The 17,070-nt window shown below is 40.1% G+C and overlaps 1 protein-coding gene across 1 annotated transcript; it reads left to right on the forward strand.

The window, feature by feature from the left end:
• The first annotated feature begins 12,001 nt into the window (after positions 1 to 12,001).
• Positions 12,002 to 16,490, forward strand: LOC123234497 (zinc-alpha-2-glycoprotein-like). Its single transcript, XM_044660397.1, has 5 exons — positions 12,002 to 12,116; positions 13,548 to 13,811; positions 14,655 to 14,921; positions 15,947 to 16,225; positions 16,348 to 16,490. Exons 1-5 carry the CDS (start codon positions 12,002 to 12,004, stop codon positions 16,488 to 16,490), a joined length of 1,068 nt encoding a protein of 355 aa, XP_044516332.1.
• Positions 16,491 to 17,070: the final 580 nt, after the last annotated feature.

The following is a 17,070-nucleotide window of genomic DNA, read 5'->3' on the forward strand; positions in this document are numbered from 1 at the left end:
TCATAATGTGGTGCAGGTGGGTCATACCATGCACTGCTCCATTTCTCATTGATGCTATAAAGAGCTTCAGACCCTCTAATTCCATGGTTCAGGGCCACCCATTATCTCCAAAATAACATTGGTACTAAAAGAGTAGGAACCTTTTGTTCAGGGAAGAGTTTGGGAGTCAAAGAACTCCGCAGTTTCTCAAAAGCCCACTGACATAGTCTTCTCTTTGTTGAAATTTGCAGCCAGCCCCGCTGGATCAGTCTCTAATCTACATCACCAGTCCTCCCAGAGGCTGGGGACTATCCAATCAGGGAAGAATGTGTTGAGTTTATGCTTCCCCTTCTCTGAATGGTGAGGTCTTTCTAGCACCTCCATTTGGGATAAAGGCCCAAACATCTCCCCATACCTCCCCCTATTGACTTTTCAGCTCCTTTTGTGTTGTCTTCCCTCATACCAATGTAAGCCCCATAATGATAGCAACCTGTGTACTTTTTTTTCTAATTATCCTATCCCCAGGGCTTAACACAGTGCCTGGTATGTTGTTGTAGTTCATTTGTTTCTTTAGCATCCACTTCATTGTGACCTCTTTTGGCGTTTTCTTGGCCAAGACACTAGAGTGATCTGCTATTTCCTCCTCCAGCTTGTTTTGCAGATGAAGAAACTGAGGCAAACAGGGTAAAGTGACTTGCTCAGAGTCACACAGCTAGTAAGTATCTGAGGGCAAATTTGAAATCAGGAAGATGAGTCTAATTGGCACCAAGATTATAATTCTTTCCACTGTGCCACCAGATGCTTGGTATATAGTAAGCACTTATTCATTGTCTGTTGACTGATGGACAAATTATAGTCAGCCCCTAAGCTAAAGCTGTGAGGATATAAGACCCATTCAATCCACAGCCTTAAGAGCACTGTGCTCATGTTAGGGGAAAAAGAACCACAGACTTGAAACAATTGGTAACTTGCTAATTTGATGGATATGGGATCTCGTCCATGTGAGTAATCCTTTCCATGGAACAGATTGCAACCCATCCATGTCAATATATCCTGTAGGACTCCTGGCCACGTCCTCTGATAGATCTTCTACCAGGGATTCACTGAACATGCTGGCAACCTTCCTTCAGAGGAAACAGCTTTGGAAAACTATAATCATTAAGAAATGTTTTCCTGGCATCAAGCCTCTAAGCTACATCTATTTATTGTTCCTAGTTCTGCCCTCTGAGATCAAAAAGAATAAATCTAATCTATCTTAATTTGGAAGAGCCTAGAGCCTCTCAATTTCCCAGAGGGACCCAGCATTCCTTGACACACCTCTATTCCCTACTTCATCTTATGGGTTGATGATTTCCTTCTTGACCCCCTTTGAAAAAATTCCTAACCCTGCTTCTGGTTGAAAGTACCCTCAAGGGGCTGAAAGAAACTAAGGACTGTGGGAGTCTAATCTCTATTCTAGGAAAGTCCTCTCCCTCCTCTAGCCTCTTCAACATGTCACATATCACATTCTAGTTTGGATCCCAGTTCTTTATGCCCATCTCCCTCACTGGAATATGACCACCTTGATGGCAGAGACCAAAGCTTCCGCCATCTTTTAAACCTTTGGTCCCAGTCCAGTGCTATCTCAGGAGGCACTCTTTATAGGATGAGACATTTTTCCTCCAAACCCTACCTACAGGGACCCTTAAGGATTAACAAACATATCCTTGTGTATCTGAAGGAAGAGGGATTATTTCCAACTGAAGTTAAGTTGCAGACAATCAGTGTTTATCCATACTTTGGACCAGGATAAGCAGTTAGAAGACCTGTGTAATATGAACCACAGTTTCTTCATTTGACTACTTATTTTGAGACACTGTTATACTGAAGTTGTGTGTAGCAGGTTCTTCACAAATATTCCTGTGGGGGCCTTAGCGTTTCACTACCATAACTTGTGTGTTACACTTAAGGATTTCCACACTCACTCAGCTTCAGCTCCTCCTATCATCAGAGGACCCCCTTTTTATATAACAAAGGATGAAGCTCGCCAAGTAAGTGACTTGTGAATTCTCTTACTTCTCCAAGTGACTGTAAGAAGGGGAGAGTCAATCCTATCTTCACACTACCTTTCAGCTTCCTTTTGTATAGTGTCTTCCCCCCATCAGATTGTAAACTCCTTGAGGGCAATGACTACCTTTCTTTTTCATATTTGTATCCTCAGCATTTAGCACAGTGCCTGATGCCTAGTAGACACTTAATAAATATTTATTGACTATCATCACTTGCCAATCAATTGCTTCATGACTCCCGTCCTCATTCTTGTGACTCACCAGATCAAACCTTCCCTAGTCACCACTCTTTTATTTGTGTTGTTTTCTCCCACTGAAATATAAGTTCCGTGAAAGGGAGGGGATTATATTCTTTTGGTATTTGTATACCAAGTTTTGGGTAATGTGTAGCACATAATGAACATGTAAAATGTTTTTCATTCATTTATTCCAGCATCTTCTGACATTAAAATGCATGTGCCTGGGGATGGTTTTTTTCCCCCTTGGGAGAATGAGGACGGTGCCACCTTGGCCCCAAATGTCTATCACTTGCTTGCCAATATCCCTGGGCAAATATTACCCTCTTTGTTCCCAGTCTCTTCACCTGTCAAATGAGAGGGTTTGACTCAATGATCTCTAAATTCTCGTCCAGCTCTCTATTTCAAACCTAAACTCTATGATGTCAGAAGGAAATGATCCTTTCAAATTTTTCCTTTAGGAAGATCCAGGCAAAGAGCTGATCTGAGCCAGCAGCTCAGCATTCTCTCTCAAGAGACCAGAATGGGGAAAGGGAAAGGATCTGGGCTTAGCCTAAACAGAAAATCAAGGGATCTGGATGTCCTGGTCCAAGGACTCCTTGCCATACCCTTCCATATTCAGTTGTTGAGGTAAGAAATAACTGAGTTTGGGGAGCTAAAGGGAGTGAGGAGGGGATGAGGCAAGGAGGGCAGGGAATTCTATAACCTGCCACTTTCTCCAGAATGAATAGGGTTGTTGTTGCTTTTTTTTTTCAGAAGGCCAACAGTGACAGAGGCAGAGAAGTAATCTCCTAATCTCTCCCTAACTCTCCTTCACAATCCCCCAAACTCCTCCTCTTTCAACTTGAGAGAATCTGAACTCTGTCCTTCTTCATGATGCACAATCACCTTTTTAACTGAAAACTCCTTGTGTTTATCTGTTGTAGGGCTTGAAGTGGAGAGTTGGAGCCTGTGCATTTGGGTTGGGGGGCAACTGCTCTGCTTCATGTTTTTGTTGCTTACCTGAGTCAGGATGTGGCCTGGCCTTTTCAGATCATGGAGAGAAGCAAACCAGCAAGAGGAAACAATCTCTTGTCTCTGCTAACTTGAGCCACGTACCTGCTTGGACATGGCAGGCTGAGTTTCTTTTCTATAAGAGACAACATTAAGGTAGGATTGCAGGCTGTGAACTACAACAGGCTGCAAAAACTCAATAAGGCTTTTGAAAACTAGAGATCCCAGCTGAGACATGAGAAGTGAGACACTGGTGAACGTGAAGCAGATCCATTTTGCTGCAGTCTCCCGTGGATTGAATAAACAAGGCCCTGAAAATGCAGACTCAGCTTCCAAGACGAGGAGGAACCTGAAAAAGCCAATGATGAAAGCAGAGAATGATGGAGCTCTCGCCTAGTCATCATGGACTTGATCATCATAAGACCAACCGTAGGGATGTAGGACAGACACTAGCTTTGCATTCCCTAATGAAAATTATATTTGGAAACTTGAGGCACAATTGGAAGAACTCATTACAGTCTATCATAACTGTGAACGTGTGTAGGAATTCTCAAAGAAATCGTTTCAAAAGAAATTATATTACTGGCCAAAATATGCTATATTTGTGTAACAGATGTCAAAATTCAGTAACAGTATGAAGAACAGATTATTCATCATGTCTTTCACATGCTTGGGATAAGCTCAAACCAGCTTTTCTGTGGCAGATTGTTAAATTTTCAGCATGAGCATTTATACCTCAAAAATCACCACAAATCAAGGCTTGATTTATTGTTTTGTTGATTGTCTAGACTTGGGAAAGTGAAGAGAAAAATGCTAGCAATGCAGATTAAACTGAAAAGTGTATCCTACTTACATTTTCCCCCCAGAGACTTAGTTGTTAAACATTAGCCAGCACATTCTTGCTTGGAACTCAAGCATCCTGATGCCCAGCTGACTAATCAAGCTATTCTTGTTCTCTGATTAAGCTGTGCACTAAAGAATGGATCAGAGAGGACTCTAGATAGAGCATGAGGCTGTAGAGGTCCCTGGAATGCTCTTCTTCCTCACCTCCACCTATTGTCACCCTGGCTTCCTTTAAGTCCCAACTAAAATGTCATTTTCTATAGAAAGTCTTCCTCACTCTCTCTTAATTCAATTGTGTTTCCTACTTATTCTAGATGTAGCTTGCTTCATGCATATTTTTTTTCCATGTTGTCTCCTTCATTAGATTGTAAGCTTCTAGAGGGCAAGAATGATCTTTTGCTTCTTTTTGTATCTCTAGCACTTAGCACAGTACCTGACACATAGTAGGCACTTAATAAATGTTTATTCAATTGAGTCAAACCCCCTTGTTTTACAAATAAAGACAATGAGGTACAGAGAGGTGAAATGACTTGCCCAAGTCTACTCAAGCAATAAGCATCAGAGGTGGCATTAGAACCTAGACATGACTCCAGAGCAGAGATTCTTTTCATTTGAGAAACAAAATGGTGAGTGCTTCTGCTTCATTACTCTCCTCCTGACCTCCCCATGGACTGACATAGAACGCTCCTTCCCCACCTATATGTTACTAGACAGATGATAGATACATAGACGGAGAGAGACACAGAGAGAGAGAGATGTTAGATAGATAAGAAGATAGATAGATAGATAAATAGATGGAGAGATGGATCAGTTAGCTATCATCCTTCATACCTGAAGACCAATGGCATCATTACATTGGGCCAATGTACAATGTGGCAAACTGGCTGATCAGATCAATAGGAACGTGGACAAAAATACCACAGGTCAGGCACAAATAACCCACATGAACATTTGGGATGAAGATATCTCTTAATTTGTACATCTCACATTCCTTTTTGAGCTACTGCAATTCTGCTTCACCTGTAGAGAAAAGGACATTCTTGATGAGATAGATGATAGCTAAATAAATGGAAAGATAGATGATAGGTATATGGATGAAGAGATGGGAAATTTGGTAAATATACATAGACATACATATTCACATGTATGTCACATACTGGTTTTCTTAAAGGAGGACAGCAAAGACAAAGGAAGAGCTCATTTAACTGCACTTGATGAATTTGATTTGCTTTGTCCAGATGTTACATTTTCTAGTACTAAAAGAAATGAGTGACATAATTGTGGAACCATTTATAGTGATCTTGAAAACATCAAAGCTCTGCAGGACTAAAGACAGTGAAATGTTGTCCCAATCTCCAAAAATAAGAGGGAAGAATAGAGTCTGCATGTGATAGGCTAATGAACTAGGTCCGTGTGCATCTCAGCAATTTTCCTCTTCAGATTTTCACTCAGGTGACCCTTGAACACATCGAGCACAAGCATTCCTATTTTCTGTGTTTTCCTTAAGAACTTCCAGTACATTTGAACAATGTTGTAACATGAATTCTCAATTCATTTATGATGTAATGATTATAAATAGATGCACTAAAATGCATGCTGAGGCGCACAATACACAACTTATGGTTTCAAAGCTGGAAGTGCTTAAATATAGTGCAAATGTGACTTTCAAAGGTACATATTAGGGGGAAAATCACTCTATATTTGGTCTAATACAGTATAAATAAATATATATGTACACATAGAAATATGTGTTTAAGCAACATAGATTTATACACATGCATCTAGGAGACTTCCTTCTATATAGTAGGTGCTGATTAAATTTGTTGATGAATTGAGAGACACTGTTTATTCTGAAGCACTGCTTATCTCTCTATGCTATTAAGGATATAATGGCAATTCAATGTTTATCCCCTTCCTGGTATCAACAAAGGTGGTCACAATGAATTAGTATGCATTAAATGCTTACAAATGACCAGAATACAAAAACACAAAAAATGAAATCCTCTTTGATTTTAAAGAGCTTAAATTCTATCTGTGGAAATAAGAAGAATGCATTTAGAATCACTTTTTCTAAATGGAAAGGATATTAGTCTTCATAAAATTCAACCCCCTCATTTTACAGATGGGGAAACTGAGATCCAATAAATTTAAGTAACTTTCTTAAGTCATTCAGAAGTTGGATTTGAACTCAGTTTCTCTAACTTGAGCTAGGTGACCCAGTGAATAAGGTACCAGGTCATCAGTCAGGAAAACCTGATTTCAAATCTAGTTTTAGATATTTACTAGCTATATAACCCCAGACAAGTCACTGTACTCTTCTGTTTGACTCAGTTTTTTCAACTGTAAATTGGGGATAATAACAGCACCTACACCCTAGGGTTGTTGTGAGGATTAAATGAGATATTTGTTCAGGACCTGGCACATGGTAGATTAGCATCAGCATCATCACTAGTATTCTATTATCCTGGTTTTATCCAAAAACAAAAATGTAGGGTTTGGAGGAGTGGAAGGTGGGAGAAGAGGGAGGCCAAGAGAGGCTCAATGTAGAGAGTCGTACCTGAACCAAGCATGATAGGAAGCTAGTAACTGTAAGAGGTGAACCAATAAATCTTGCACTTTGGGGAGGGTACTCGAAACGTAGCCTCTGCTCTATATTACCTAAAAGTAGGGAGATAAAGGTAGGTAACTAATAAAATTTTCTTCACGGATATTATGAATTAACTCTTCCTCTTTGAAGCTCCTTAATCCCATACTGAACTTTATTCTGTGGCCAGGTTCTCTCCCAGTCACCTCTTTGATGGAGGACTTTACTCTTTGTGGATAATGACAGTGGTCACTAGTTGGCTCTTAGATATTGTGACCATATTTGAGGTCATCTTTCTACTGGAGGAGGTGAGCAGAATTCCAGGGACCACAAAGGCCACCAAGTTGGAACTGGAAATGATCTCAAATGCTAGGAGAATGCTTCTGAAATCAAAGCCCCTGAGAACAAATTGAAGGAATAAAGTCCTTTCTTTGATAATCACAGGGACTTTTCTATGTGTTCTAACATGGGGGAGGATGTAGGAGACAAAGGAAACTGTAGCCTGGCATACTCTCTCTCCCTTCACTGACTATTTCTCCCTTTTCCCTCACTTTGCACAAAGAATCCATCACTCACCTCGAAAACTCATTGTATGTCACTCTTTCTCCCTGAGGATTGTGACCTTGAATCAAACATTTCTAGAGCACCTGTTGTGTACCCAGACTAGAGCTGATGACTGTGAGGATTACAAGAGAAGGTGAAGAACAACTAGGCTTTGCCCTTGAGGAGCTATGAAGGGAGAAATAATTTGCAAACAAGTTTAAATGTTTACAATAACTCCTTATTAAACAGTGATAATACTGTGGAGAGAGATCCAAGGCAGAGAGACAAATTCCAATATGTCAAGTGTTAGGAAATGGGGATCTATACTTGGTAGTGGGAGTTTCAGAGGAGAGAAGAATGTGCTCAGTAGTGTCAAATGCCTCAGAGAGGTCAAGACTCCTATACTGTAGGCTAGAAAAGAACGGGGGGCGTGGAAGTCTGTGGGACTATGGGCAGAAACTATCAGGTTAAGGAACAACATGACCATGAGACTAGACCTCAAGAACAACAGAAGCTATTCTTTGTTCTAACACTCATTGCCAGGGACAGCTGGGTGGCTCAGTGGATGGAGAGCCAGGACCAGAGATGGGAGGTTCTAGGTTCAAATCTAGGTTCAAATGACTTCAGACACTTCCTAGGTGTGTGACCCTGGGCAAGTCACTTAACCCCTGCTGCCTAGCCCTTACCACTCTTATGCCTTAGAACCAATATTCATAATAATATGGAAATAGGTCTTGATCAATGACAAAAATAAAACCCAGTGGAATTGCTCATTGGCTGTGGGAGGGGCTGGGAAGAGGGGAAGGAAAGAACATGAATCATGTAACTGTTGTGAGGATTACTTAGTTATTAGCTTAGTATTAGTATTAGACCTAGCAGGAAGGGCTGGAGAATTCCAAAATGGAATGAAGAAGCAGGAAGTGTCTACTTGCTGACTGAGAGAGACTCCATGGTGGTTGAGACAGGTTGCAACTGATCCTAGGAGACCTCAGTTTACCAGAGATCCCGAAGGAAGACCGTCACCTACTTGTGGGAGATTTTGGTAGAGACTATTAATCCTAACCTGAGTTGCAGGTCAACTTGGGCTGGGTCAGCTCCCAGAATCTACCCACCTGGAAGAGTGCAGCAGGTGGTCCTGGAGGAGCAGAAACACCACTGGAGTGAGGCTGGACACTACTGAGAGGATGTCCACTTCAGTCTTTGCTAGTCTCTGGGCTCTGTCTTGCTTAGGTCTCAGTTAGTGTAGATAAGTCCCTTCCCTGACCCTGGGTTTGCCCTTAGTCTGAAGAGTGTGGTAACCCCTATTCCCATCCTTTATCTTAGTTGTCCCTGATTAAAAGTGTTAAACTCTTGCCTTTACTCGCTGGTTTCCATAGGTCTAGTCTAGATACTGCAGAGTGGCAGTTGGGCCCAACTGCTACTTCAGTAGCAGTCACCTCCTTGGCAGTAAAACCTGGTCTCCCAACTTTGTTTGATCCTGTCCATCTGTCATTCCTGCCTCCCTCACCCCATTGTGAACCCACAGATAATTTTAGTTAACTTCCCTGGTAATCCTCCATTACATAACCATGGAAAAATATTGCAAATTAATTAATTAAATAAAAATTAAAAAAAAAAAGAACCAATATTCACTATTGATTCTAAGAAGGAAGGTAAGGGTTTTAAAAAATAAATTAAAAAAATAAAAATAAGACTCACTGCATGCTAGGCAAAAGACACATAAGGAAAAGAAGTTGAGGAAATTATAGCACTGACCATTCGGCAGTCTGATAAAACCTACAAATTCCTTTTCAGAATCATGTTTTAAAAAAATTAAATAAAATAAGTAAAAATAATATTAGAGACCAGGTAGATGACTGGTAGAGGTTCAATAAATAGGGGTTAGAAAGAAAATGAATTACACTGAAATAGAGTCATTTAAAAAATTTAGACAAATCTCTTAATCCCATGTTATGAACTCTTATTCTAGGACCATTTTTAGACTGAAAGATGACTTTCAGTACCATCTGAACTTACCCCAAGACATCATGTTCTTGTTGTAGGATTCTAAGGCCTGGCTGAGGTTCAATATAAGGAACTCATTTTTCCTAGTCATCATCCTCCTCCTCCTCATGATCATCAAGGATATTTAAGTTTGCAAAGTACTTTATAAAAATTATCTCATCCTTTCCTCCTGTGAGGTAGGGGTTATTATTATGCCTGTTTTGCAAATGAGTTAACTGAGGCAGATAAGTTAAGGAATTCACTCAGTTTTAGATACTCGATAATGGCAATTTTCAATTCAGATCTTTCTTATTTTAAGTCCACTTTTCTGATCAACCTACCCATTCCTGTTCTACCCATCAAAGGAATAGCTGACCTTCAACAGGTGTTTCAGTCAAGCGGCACATAGTGTATTCTCTGAACTTTCCCCAACCTCAGAGATTCCAAAGCTCAGACAAATAAGCAATCTGGTTCTCTCACAAATACGTTTTGCCTACAGTTATAGGCTCTTGTAAGAAGAAAGACAGCCTCTATATGTTTCCATGTGCTCATTCTGTGCATTCTTCCCCAGCAGAACATAAGCTCCTGGAGGGCAGGGACTATTTCCCTTCTGTCTTTGTAGGACTGTCACATAATAGTGCTTGATAAATACTTGTTGATTGAGAGAACACAGACAATGAAGCATCTGTGGGATTATTGCAATTGCCATTATGGGCACACATTGAAAAAAGGTACTTATTGACTTGCCAAAGGTAGTTTCTGTTTGAGCAATCATGTCATCTTTCAGCGCAGTAAATAATGAAAACTATAATTTTTAAAAATGTTGACCCTATTGGAAGGATTTTCCTTTTTTTTAAGGTCTTGTTGATAAATATTTATCAATCAACTCTCAAAAAATATGTACAGTTTCCAGTTTCATCTGCACTTTTAACCTTTTCTCCATCAACTTGTTAAGTCTAGACAACCTAAAAAAAATCAAGTCCTGCTTTGTGTGTACCAGTTTTAGAGATGTAAAGTTAGGAGCCTAGTCCAATAATTATGTGGGAAGAGACAAGAATTTGAAGAAAGGAGATTGAAGTAGGTGATTGAGGGAAAAGCCTGGAAGCAAGAGATATTGTGTACGTAGAAGGAGTAGGTATCTGTCATCTAATTGGCTATATGAGGAAAGAAGAATATAAGACTCTAAATTATAAGCCTTTCAGACTGAAAAGATGAGAATCAATGGATAAACTCTTATCACTGCTGTTCGGTCATGTCATCTATTTTTGACTCTCCACAACCCAATTTGAGATTTTCTTGGCAGAGATATTGGAGTACTTGGTCATTTCCTTCTCTAGTTTGTTTTCAAGATGAGGAAACCGAGGCCAGCAGGAGCTAATTGACTTACCCAGGATCAGATTTGACCAGAGTCTGATGCCAGATGTGAACTCAGCAAAAAGAGTCTTCCTAGTAGGAGTATGAATCATGTAACCATGTTAAAAATGAATATTAATAAATGTTTAAATTAAAAAAAAGGAGTCTTCCTGACATCAGGTCTGGCATTTCTCCATCTTGCCACCTAGCTGCCATACTATGTGTCAGGCATTCATCTAAATGCTGGAAATTAGGGAAAGAGGCAAGGAATGCTTTGGGGGAAAGGTTAATTAAGACTTCACTTTAAGGCAGAGTGAAGTTTTGTTCATGGTGGGACAAATGGAGAAATTTCCACAAGGGAGTCGTGAATAGAGGACTTTGAGCTCTGGGAAATTGAATGTATAGCCAAGACTTCCAGGGTCACATACATGAGACTGATAACTGAAGCCCAGGGATAAAGGTAAGTTAACACTTTCCAGAACCAGTGCCCTTAGGTCCAAATCCCAGGGAAGGGAATAGACTCAGACTCAGCGATGAACAAGGGTGTTACACCTCCCAGTCATAATGATAATGATAAAAGCCAGACACACAGATGGTGAGCCTACAAACACTGCAACATGCCACCCAGGATTCAGTGTCCTGGTCCTGGCAGTCATCCAGGGGCCACATTGGGAGGAGATAATAATTAATCAGCATGGAAAGGCAATGTGGAATAGGATCAAGAATATCAACAGACTTAACGCTAGTATGACTTCTCTTTGAATTCTTCCTTAGACTTTTGCTAGTTTCACCCTAGAAAAGTACTTTAATCTCTCTTGGACTCAGTTTCCTTGTCTGAAAAATGAGGATGGATAATAGTGCCTGCTTCTGCCCCACAGGATTATTGTGACAAACAAGTGAGATAATAATAAATGGAAAGTCCTTTGCTTACCTTAGAAGGGTGTATTCACTGTTATTATTATTATTAAGGGCATATTTTTAAACATGTATCTCCATTTAAACCTGCCCCATAAAATCAGGGGGTCCCTGAGAGCAGGATAAAAGGAGCAATGGGGCCTCTTCCTATTTCTCCCTTCAGAATGAAATCTCCCTTCAGATAGAACAATGTCTAGGTTCAACTAACACTTAGGAATGACAACTGGGTGGTTGGCTCTGAAACAACCAGTCCATCTGGGGCTTCCCAGAAAGTACCTGATGATGACTGTGCTCTGAGGCACTTTCCCCTCACCACAGACTCTGTTTCACTTCCTCTCTTATGTCTGCTGAGCAGGGAACGTTTCAGCCTGGTAACAGGCATCTTAGATGACATTGAGAAGAGGGCAGGGTCTAAGCAGAGCCAACCCCATCCTGGGTAGGGTTAGAGGATGAAAAGCCATATTTAATACACAGGAGACCTCAGTTCCCTTTTAGGTACTGCCTGAGGCTGTTTGGTGTGCTTGATGAAGCCAGGTAGCCCCCTTCTGAGGTCCACTGGATGTCAGAGGAGCTGGAGATGGTTCTTTTCAGCTGGGCTTCTCATTCTGGAAGTATTTGCTCTGAGAAAGACACAGGCAGGTAAGTGTAGAGAGAAGGGGGTTCAGTAGACAGTGTAGAGACAATGGAGCTTTTGGTCTGATGGGGAAAACTTATTCATTGCCTTTAAAAGGTTTGAGGTAAGGCAGTCAGTCAACAAACATTTATTGAGTATATTTGTTGATTAATTCATTATTAAGCATATTAAACATAATTATTGTTATACTCCAGTAAAAATGCTAGGTACTGGGGATACCACCACCACCAAAAATAAAATAAACAGAAAGAACATAGTCCCTGCCTAAAAGGAGCTCATGCTCTAAGAGGGAGAGAACATGTAAATTCAAAAATAACTAGATACATCTAAGGGAGATGAAAAATAATGGAAAACTAACAATTGTTATCCGTGATGGAATGTTTGATGTGAAATATGGTAAATGGGCTAATTTGACTGAAATGTTAAATGCATGAAGGAGAGGACTAGGAATATAGCCTAGAAAGGAAGACTGGAATCAGAATGTGAATGACTTTAAACACCATTAGCTGCCAAAGTTTGTATTTCATCATAGAAGAAGTAGGGAACCACTAAAGTCTTTTGGAGATGGAGTGTGGTGTGCTTTGGGAATAGAAAATGGGAAGATTGGGGAGGACCGATTGAAGAAGGAGAATTCAAAAGAAAGAAACTCATTTAGAAGGAGATTGCCAAGATCCTGGCAAGAGGGAATAAGGGCCTGAACTATGGTGGGGGATGTGTGAATGGAGAGAAAGAAAGAAAGATGTGAGAGAGGAGCTGGAGGCAGAATTAGCTGGGCTTGGCTGCTGGTCCGATATTGAGGAAGGACAGAGAGAGGGAAGATCTGAGAATGGATCTGAGATTACAAACTTGGATGATGAGAATATTAGGGCTATTCTTGGCAAAAATAGAAAGTAAGTGAGAAGCATGGGTTTACAGAGAAATGAATGACAACGTTTTTGACATACTGAGTTTCAAATACGGAAAGATAATCTAATTGAAGAGGTCTGAAAGGAAAGAGTTTTTTAATAAACATTTATTAATCCTCTATTATTCAGTAGGTACTGTAATAAATCCCTTATAAATGCCTCCTTTGAGTACCAATAAAACAATAAGCATTCAGTGTCTTTACTATTTTCATTTTATGGATAATGAAATTCAGGTTTAAAGAGTTTAAGATCATACAGCTTAAATGTCTGAAGCTAGATTTGAACTCAAGTCTTTCTAATTACAAGCCCAGCACTCTATCCTCTGAACCAACTAGCTGATGATAGTTGGAGCTCAAAAGAAAGAGACTATGAGTTGGATATGTACATTTTGGAGTCACCTGTTCAGTGACATTTAATAATAGTAGGAGACAGAGAAAGGGCAAAGAAATGGCTGAGAGGAGGCTCTGGTCCTCTGGTATCCCCAAACCTGAAACATCATCTTCTCTTCTTCTCTTCCTTTCTATAATTCAGCCCACCACAGGCATATGATTCAGTTGACCGCAGTGGGTACAGGCTACTCTGTCTTGGAACTAAGTGCAATTAGCCTCATAGATGATGTTGAAGTGGTGTTTTATAACAAAGCACAGAAGCAAATTGCTATCAAGATACCCTGGGTCTCCAAACTAGTGGGAATTAATTATCTCACACAGCTACATGATTTATTGGTGAGCCATGAGCAACATTTCCACTGGACATTCCAATTCTTACTACTACGGAATAACACTAACCCAGACAGTAAGTCAGGTTTCCCCTCATCCTGTTTTTCATTATTTTGTCTGTTTGTCTCCCAAGCCCAGCAGATCCATGGATCCCCAGTAGGTCATACCACTGAGACAAATTTCTTTGGGCCCTGTCCACTGTATATACTTCCCTGGAGAAAGAACTATCAAGGATCCAGCCCTGGGCCTTAGGCTTCACCCAGTTGGATTAACATCCAGGATCACCATCTCCTATAATCCTTTTAAGAGATTTCTACCTTCTGCCCAGCGACTTTCACTCCATGCCAAAATTTCTTAATCAATAAACCTGAACTCATAGAATAAGTCCCATGCTCTCCTTCAGTCCCAGAGCTTAGAAATGTGCTACAGTCCATCCTAGTTACTGATCTCTCTCTTCATCTGGATTTCAGACATTAGTTCTAGCACCAACTCCTTTCATTATCTTTTACTCCTGCAATTACCCACAACAGACACACTAAGTAATTTCTGGGTTTTGTTTAAAAGGAAAGAAAATACTCAAACTCAGATACAAATTGTCCATAGAGCTTTGAGAGCAAAAAAGTGCACTAAGAATTTGGGGATGCACTGCATAACATGATAGTTCAAGCTGTATGGAGTAGAAATGAGCATAGCCCCAGAATGAAGAGAACCTAACTCCTAAGTTATTCTATGGTACCTGAATTTCCTGTGATTCTCTAGAGACAGTCCAACTTGATTGTGAGCCACAAGCTATAAGTAGCTCCCAATGTTTTTAAAAAAGGAAAATCCTTTTCATACATCTCCCCCAAAAATGGGCTCCTCCTTTGGGTTCCCTGTCCTCTTTCCACCCATAAAAACCCAACTCTGTGTTCCTCCACAGGAAACCACACAGCCCAGCTCCTGGGAGAATGTGAAGTGGACAATGACATCACAGTAAAGAGTCATGCCCATTTAATTTGGGGTGGGAAGGAAAGTTACCGGATAGATGAAGAGGTTGGGCATTGGGAGAACATAGATCCTGATGTCAAACGATACCAACATGTTCTGGAGAGACCTTTATGGACCAATCTAAGGAAACGCTACATGAAGCTATTTTGTGTTGACATAATGAGGAAAATCGTTGAATATTCAAGCATAAGGGATAATGGTGAGTGTTAACTTCTTCCCATCTCCTCCTTAAAGGTCTAGGTTACCTCCGCAATCCTTTTCAGTCCCAGAGAAAGAGACTGCAACCCCACCTTCTGATCATAGACCCAGCTGACAATGGGAAATTTTGTTTTAATGTGAAAAAGTTTGCATTAAGTTCTTTTTTCCTTCTTTTCTTTTTCTTCCTTTCTTATTTTCTTTTTTCTTTTCCATATTTCCTTCCTTCTCTCTATTTTCATCTATCCTTTTTTCCTTTCTTTTTTCTCTACTTTCTTTTCTTTTTACTTCTTTTTTTCTGTTATTTAAGTCCTTTCTTTCCTTCCTTTCTTTTCTCCTTCCTTACCTTTTCTTTTCTTTCTCCTTTCTTTCTCTCTTCCATTCTCTTCTTCTTTACTTTTTCTATTCTTTAAGTTAAAGTCTCACCCCCATGACTTATCAAAGGTAGAGGGTAATCCTAGGAGCTAAGAAATCATGGCAGCAAAATACATATTCTGAAATGATCTCCCAAAGCTGAGAAATCTTTGTTCACAGTACCAGGGATGATGAACTATGTATTTGCTGTGTAAAGAGCTGTCTAGCCAAATTTGAAACATTAGGATGCCGGCCACAAGTAATATTTTACTTTTATTTGGGGAGGTAGTGACAGAGATACATGAAGGATAGCCTAGTAAGAATGGTGGGTATTCAATCTTAATGATCAGTAGTATCCCCACTGATTCAATCATGGGTCATAGAAGACTAAGCTTCTTGAAGATGGTTTAGAAAGCTATTGGTGATAAGTTTGTCAAAACCAACTGATGGTGACTCAGTAACTAGCCGTTAACTTAGCACTCTTTCGGGTGTCCAGAAAGATACATAGGAATAAAAAGTACTCTCAAGGACCTGATGGATCCATTGGGTACAAGAGCACAGGAGATGCTGCAATAAGGAAGCTGAGAGCATTCATGAAGTTAAAGATAAAATGGAAGCATCAAACACTGACTAAGATTGTGACATGAGACCTTCTTCCTTGATCTCTCCTCCTAGTGGCCCCAGAGGTGGTTGTATCTCAACATGTCAGCCCAGAAGGCAGCATCATTCTCTCCTGCATTGCCACAGGTTTCTACCCTCGCTCCATCATCATGCACTGGGAAAAGAATGGGAAGCTGGGGATATGGGGAAATGAGAGTTCCAGTGGCACCCTGCCCAATATGGATTCCACCTTCTACCTCAAAGTTACCTTAGAACTCCCACCAGAGGACTCAGGTGCAGGTTATACCTGCGTAATAGAACATAGTGAGCTGAAGAGTCCTGCTATGTATTCAGGTCAGTGTTTTAGCCACATACTCTCATTACATCCCTAAGAAACTTAGCCCCAGAGTTCCATTCTCTCCCCACTTCTTTCATTGAATGCACACTCACTTACATTCTACTCTTTATTTCTATAGTCCCTAGAAAAACCACTAAAAACAAGCCTTGGATTCTTGCACTGGGCATCATGTTAGCTGTCATGATACTGCTGAGCTGTGCTGGGGTATTCATCAAATGGAAGATGAGGAAGACAGGTATGCATGTAAGAAGAGAGAAGTGACAGGAAGATTTTGGATTGGGAGCACCCAAGGAGACAGGAGATATTGGTATCATAGCAACCTCAATAACTAATTGTAAGAAAATGTTTTGAGAATAGAATCCCAGAATCTTAGGGTCAAAGAAGTACACAAATTTTATAAAATCCAAACTTTACCCAATCAAAAAGCTCCTCAATATCATCCTGGCAAGACAATCTCCAATCCTCAGACATCTTATCTGTAATAGGGGGATATCAATGGCACTTGCATTACAATAATATTCACATAAAGTGCCAGTCAAATCTTTAAGTGCTATGGAAATATTGGTAATCATTATGACTCAAATAATACAGTTAGAGACCACTTTTTTAAAACTGTCATGCCATGTCCAAGGCACATTCCTGATTTCTATGAAGTTTTCAGTCCATTAAAATACCCAGGTCTTTATTATTACAGAAAATATTTTATTGGTGTGTGCATGTATGCATTTATATAACTATAGTATTTAAATTTTATATAAATTTCAATCTAATTCAATGCAATCCAAAAAGAATTTGTCAAGGACCTATTAGTGTCTTGCTAGACTCCTTTAAGACAAAGACA

The sequence above is a fragment of the Gracilinanus agilis genome, chromosome 2, assembly GCF_016433145.1.
Source record: "Gracilinanus agilis isolate LMUSP501 chromosome 2, AgileGrace, whole genome shotgun sequence".
Classification (NCBI taxonomy): Eukaryota; Metazoa; Chordata; class Mammalia; order Didelphimorphia; family Didelphidae; genus Gracilinanus; species Gracilinanus agilis.

What these genes read in the sequence shown, in the direction of transcription:
- LOC123234497 (XM_044660397.1), top strand. Translation starts at nt 12,002, where the DNA reads ATGAAGCCAGGTAGCCCCCTTCTGAGGTCCACTGGATGTCAGAGGAGC. An exon ending in TCTGAGAAAGACACAGGCAG is followed by an intron (nt 12,117 to 13,547) that starts GTAAGTGTAGAG and finishes TCTATAATTCAG; the next exon opens with CCCACCACAGGCATATGATT. An exon ending in GAGTCCTGCTATGTATTCAG is followed by an intron (nt 16,226 to 16,347) that starts GTCAGTGTTTTA and finishes TTATTTCTATAG; the next exon opens with TCCCTAGAAAAACCACTAAA.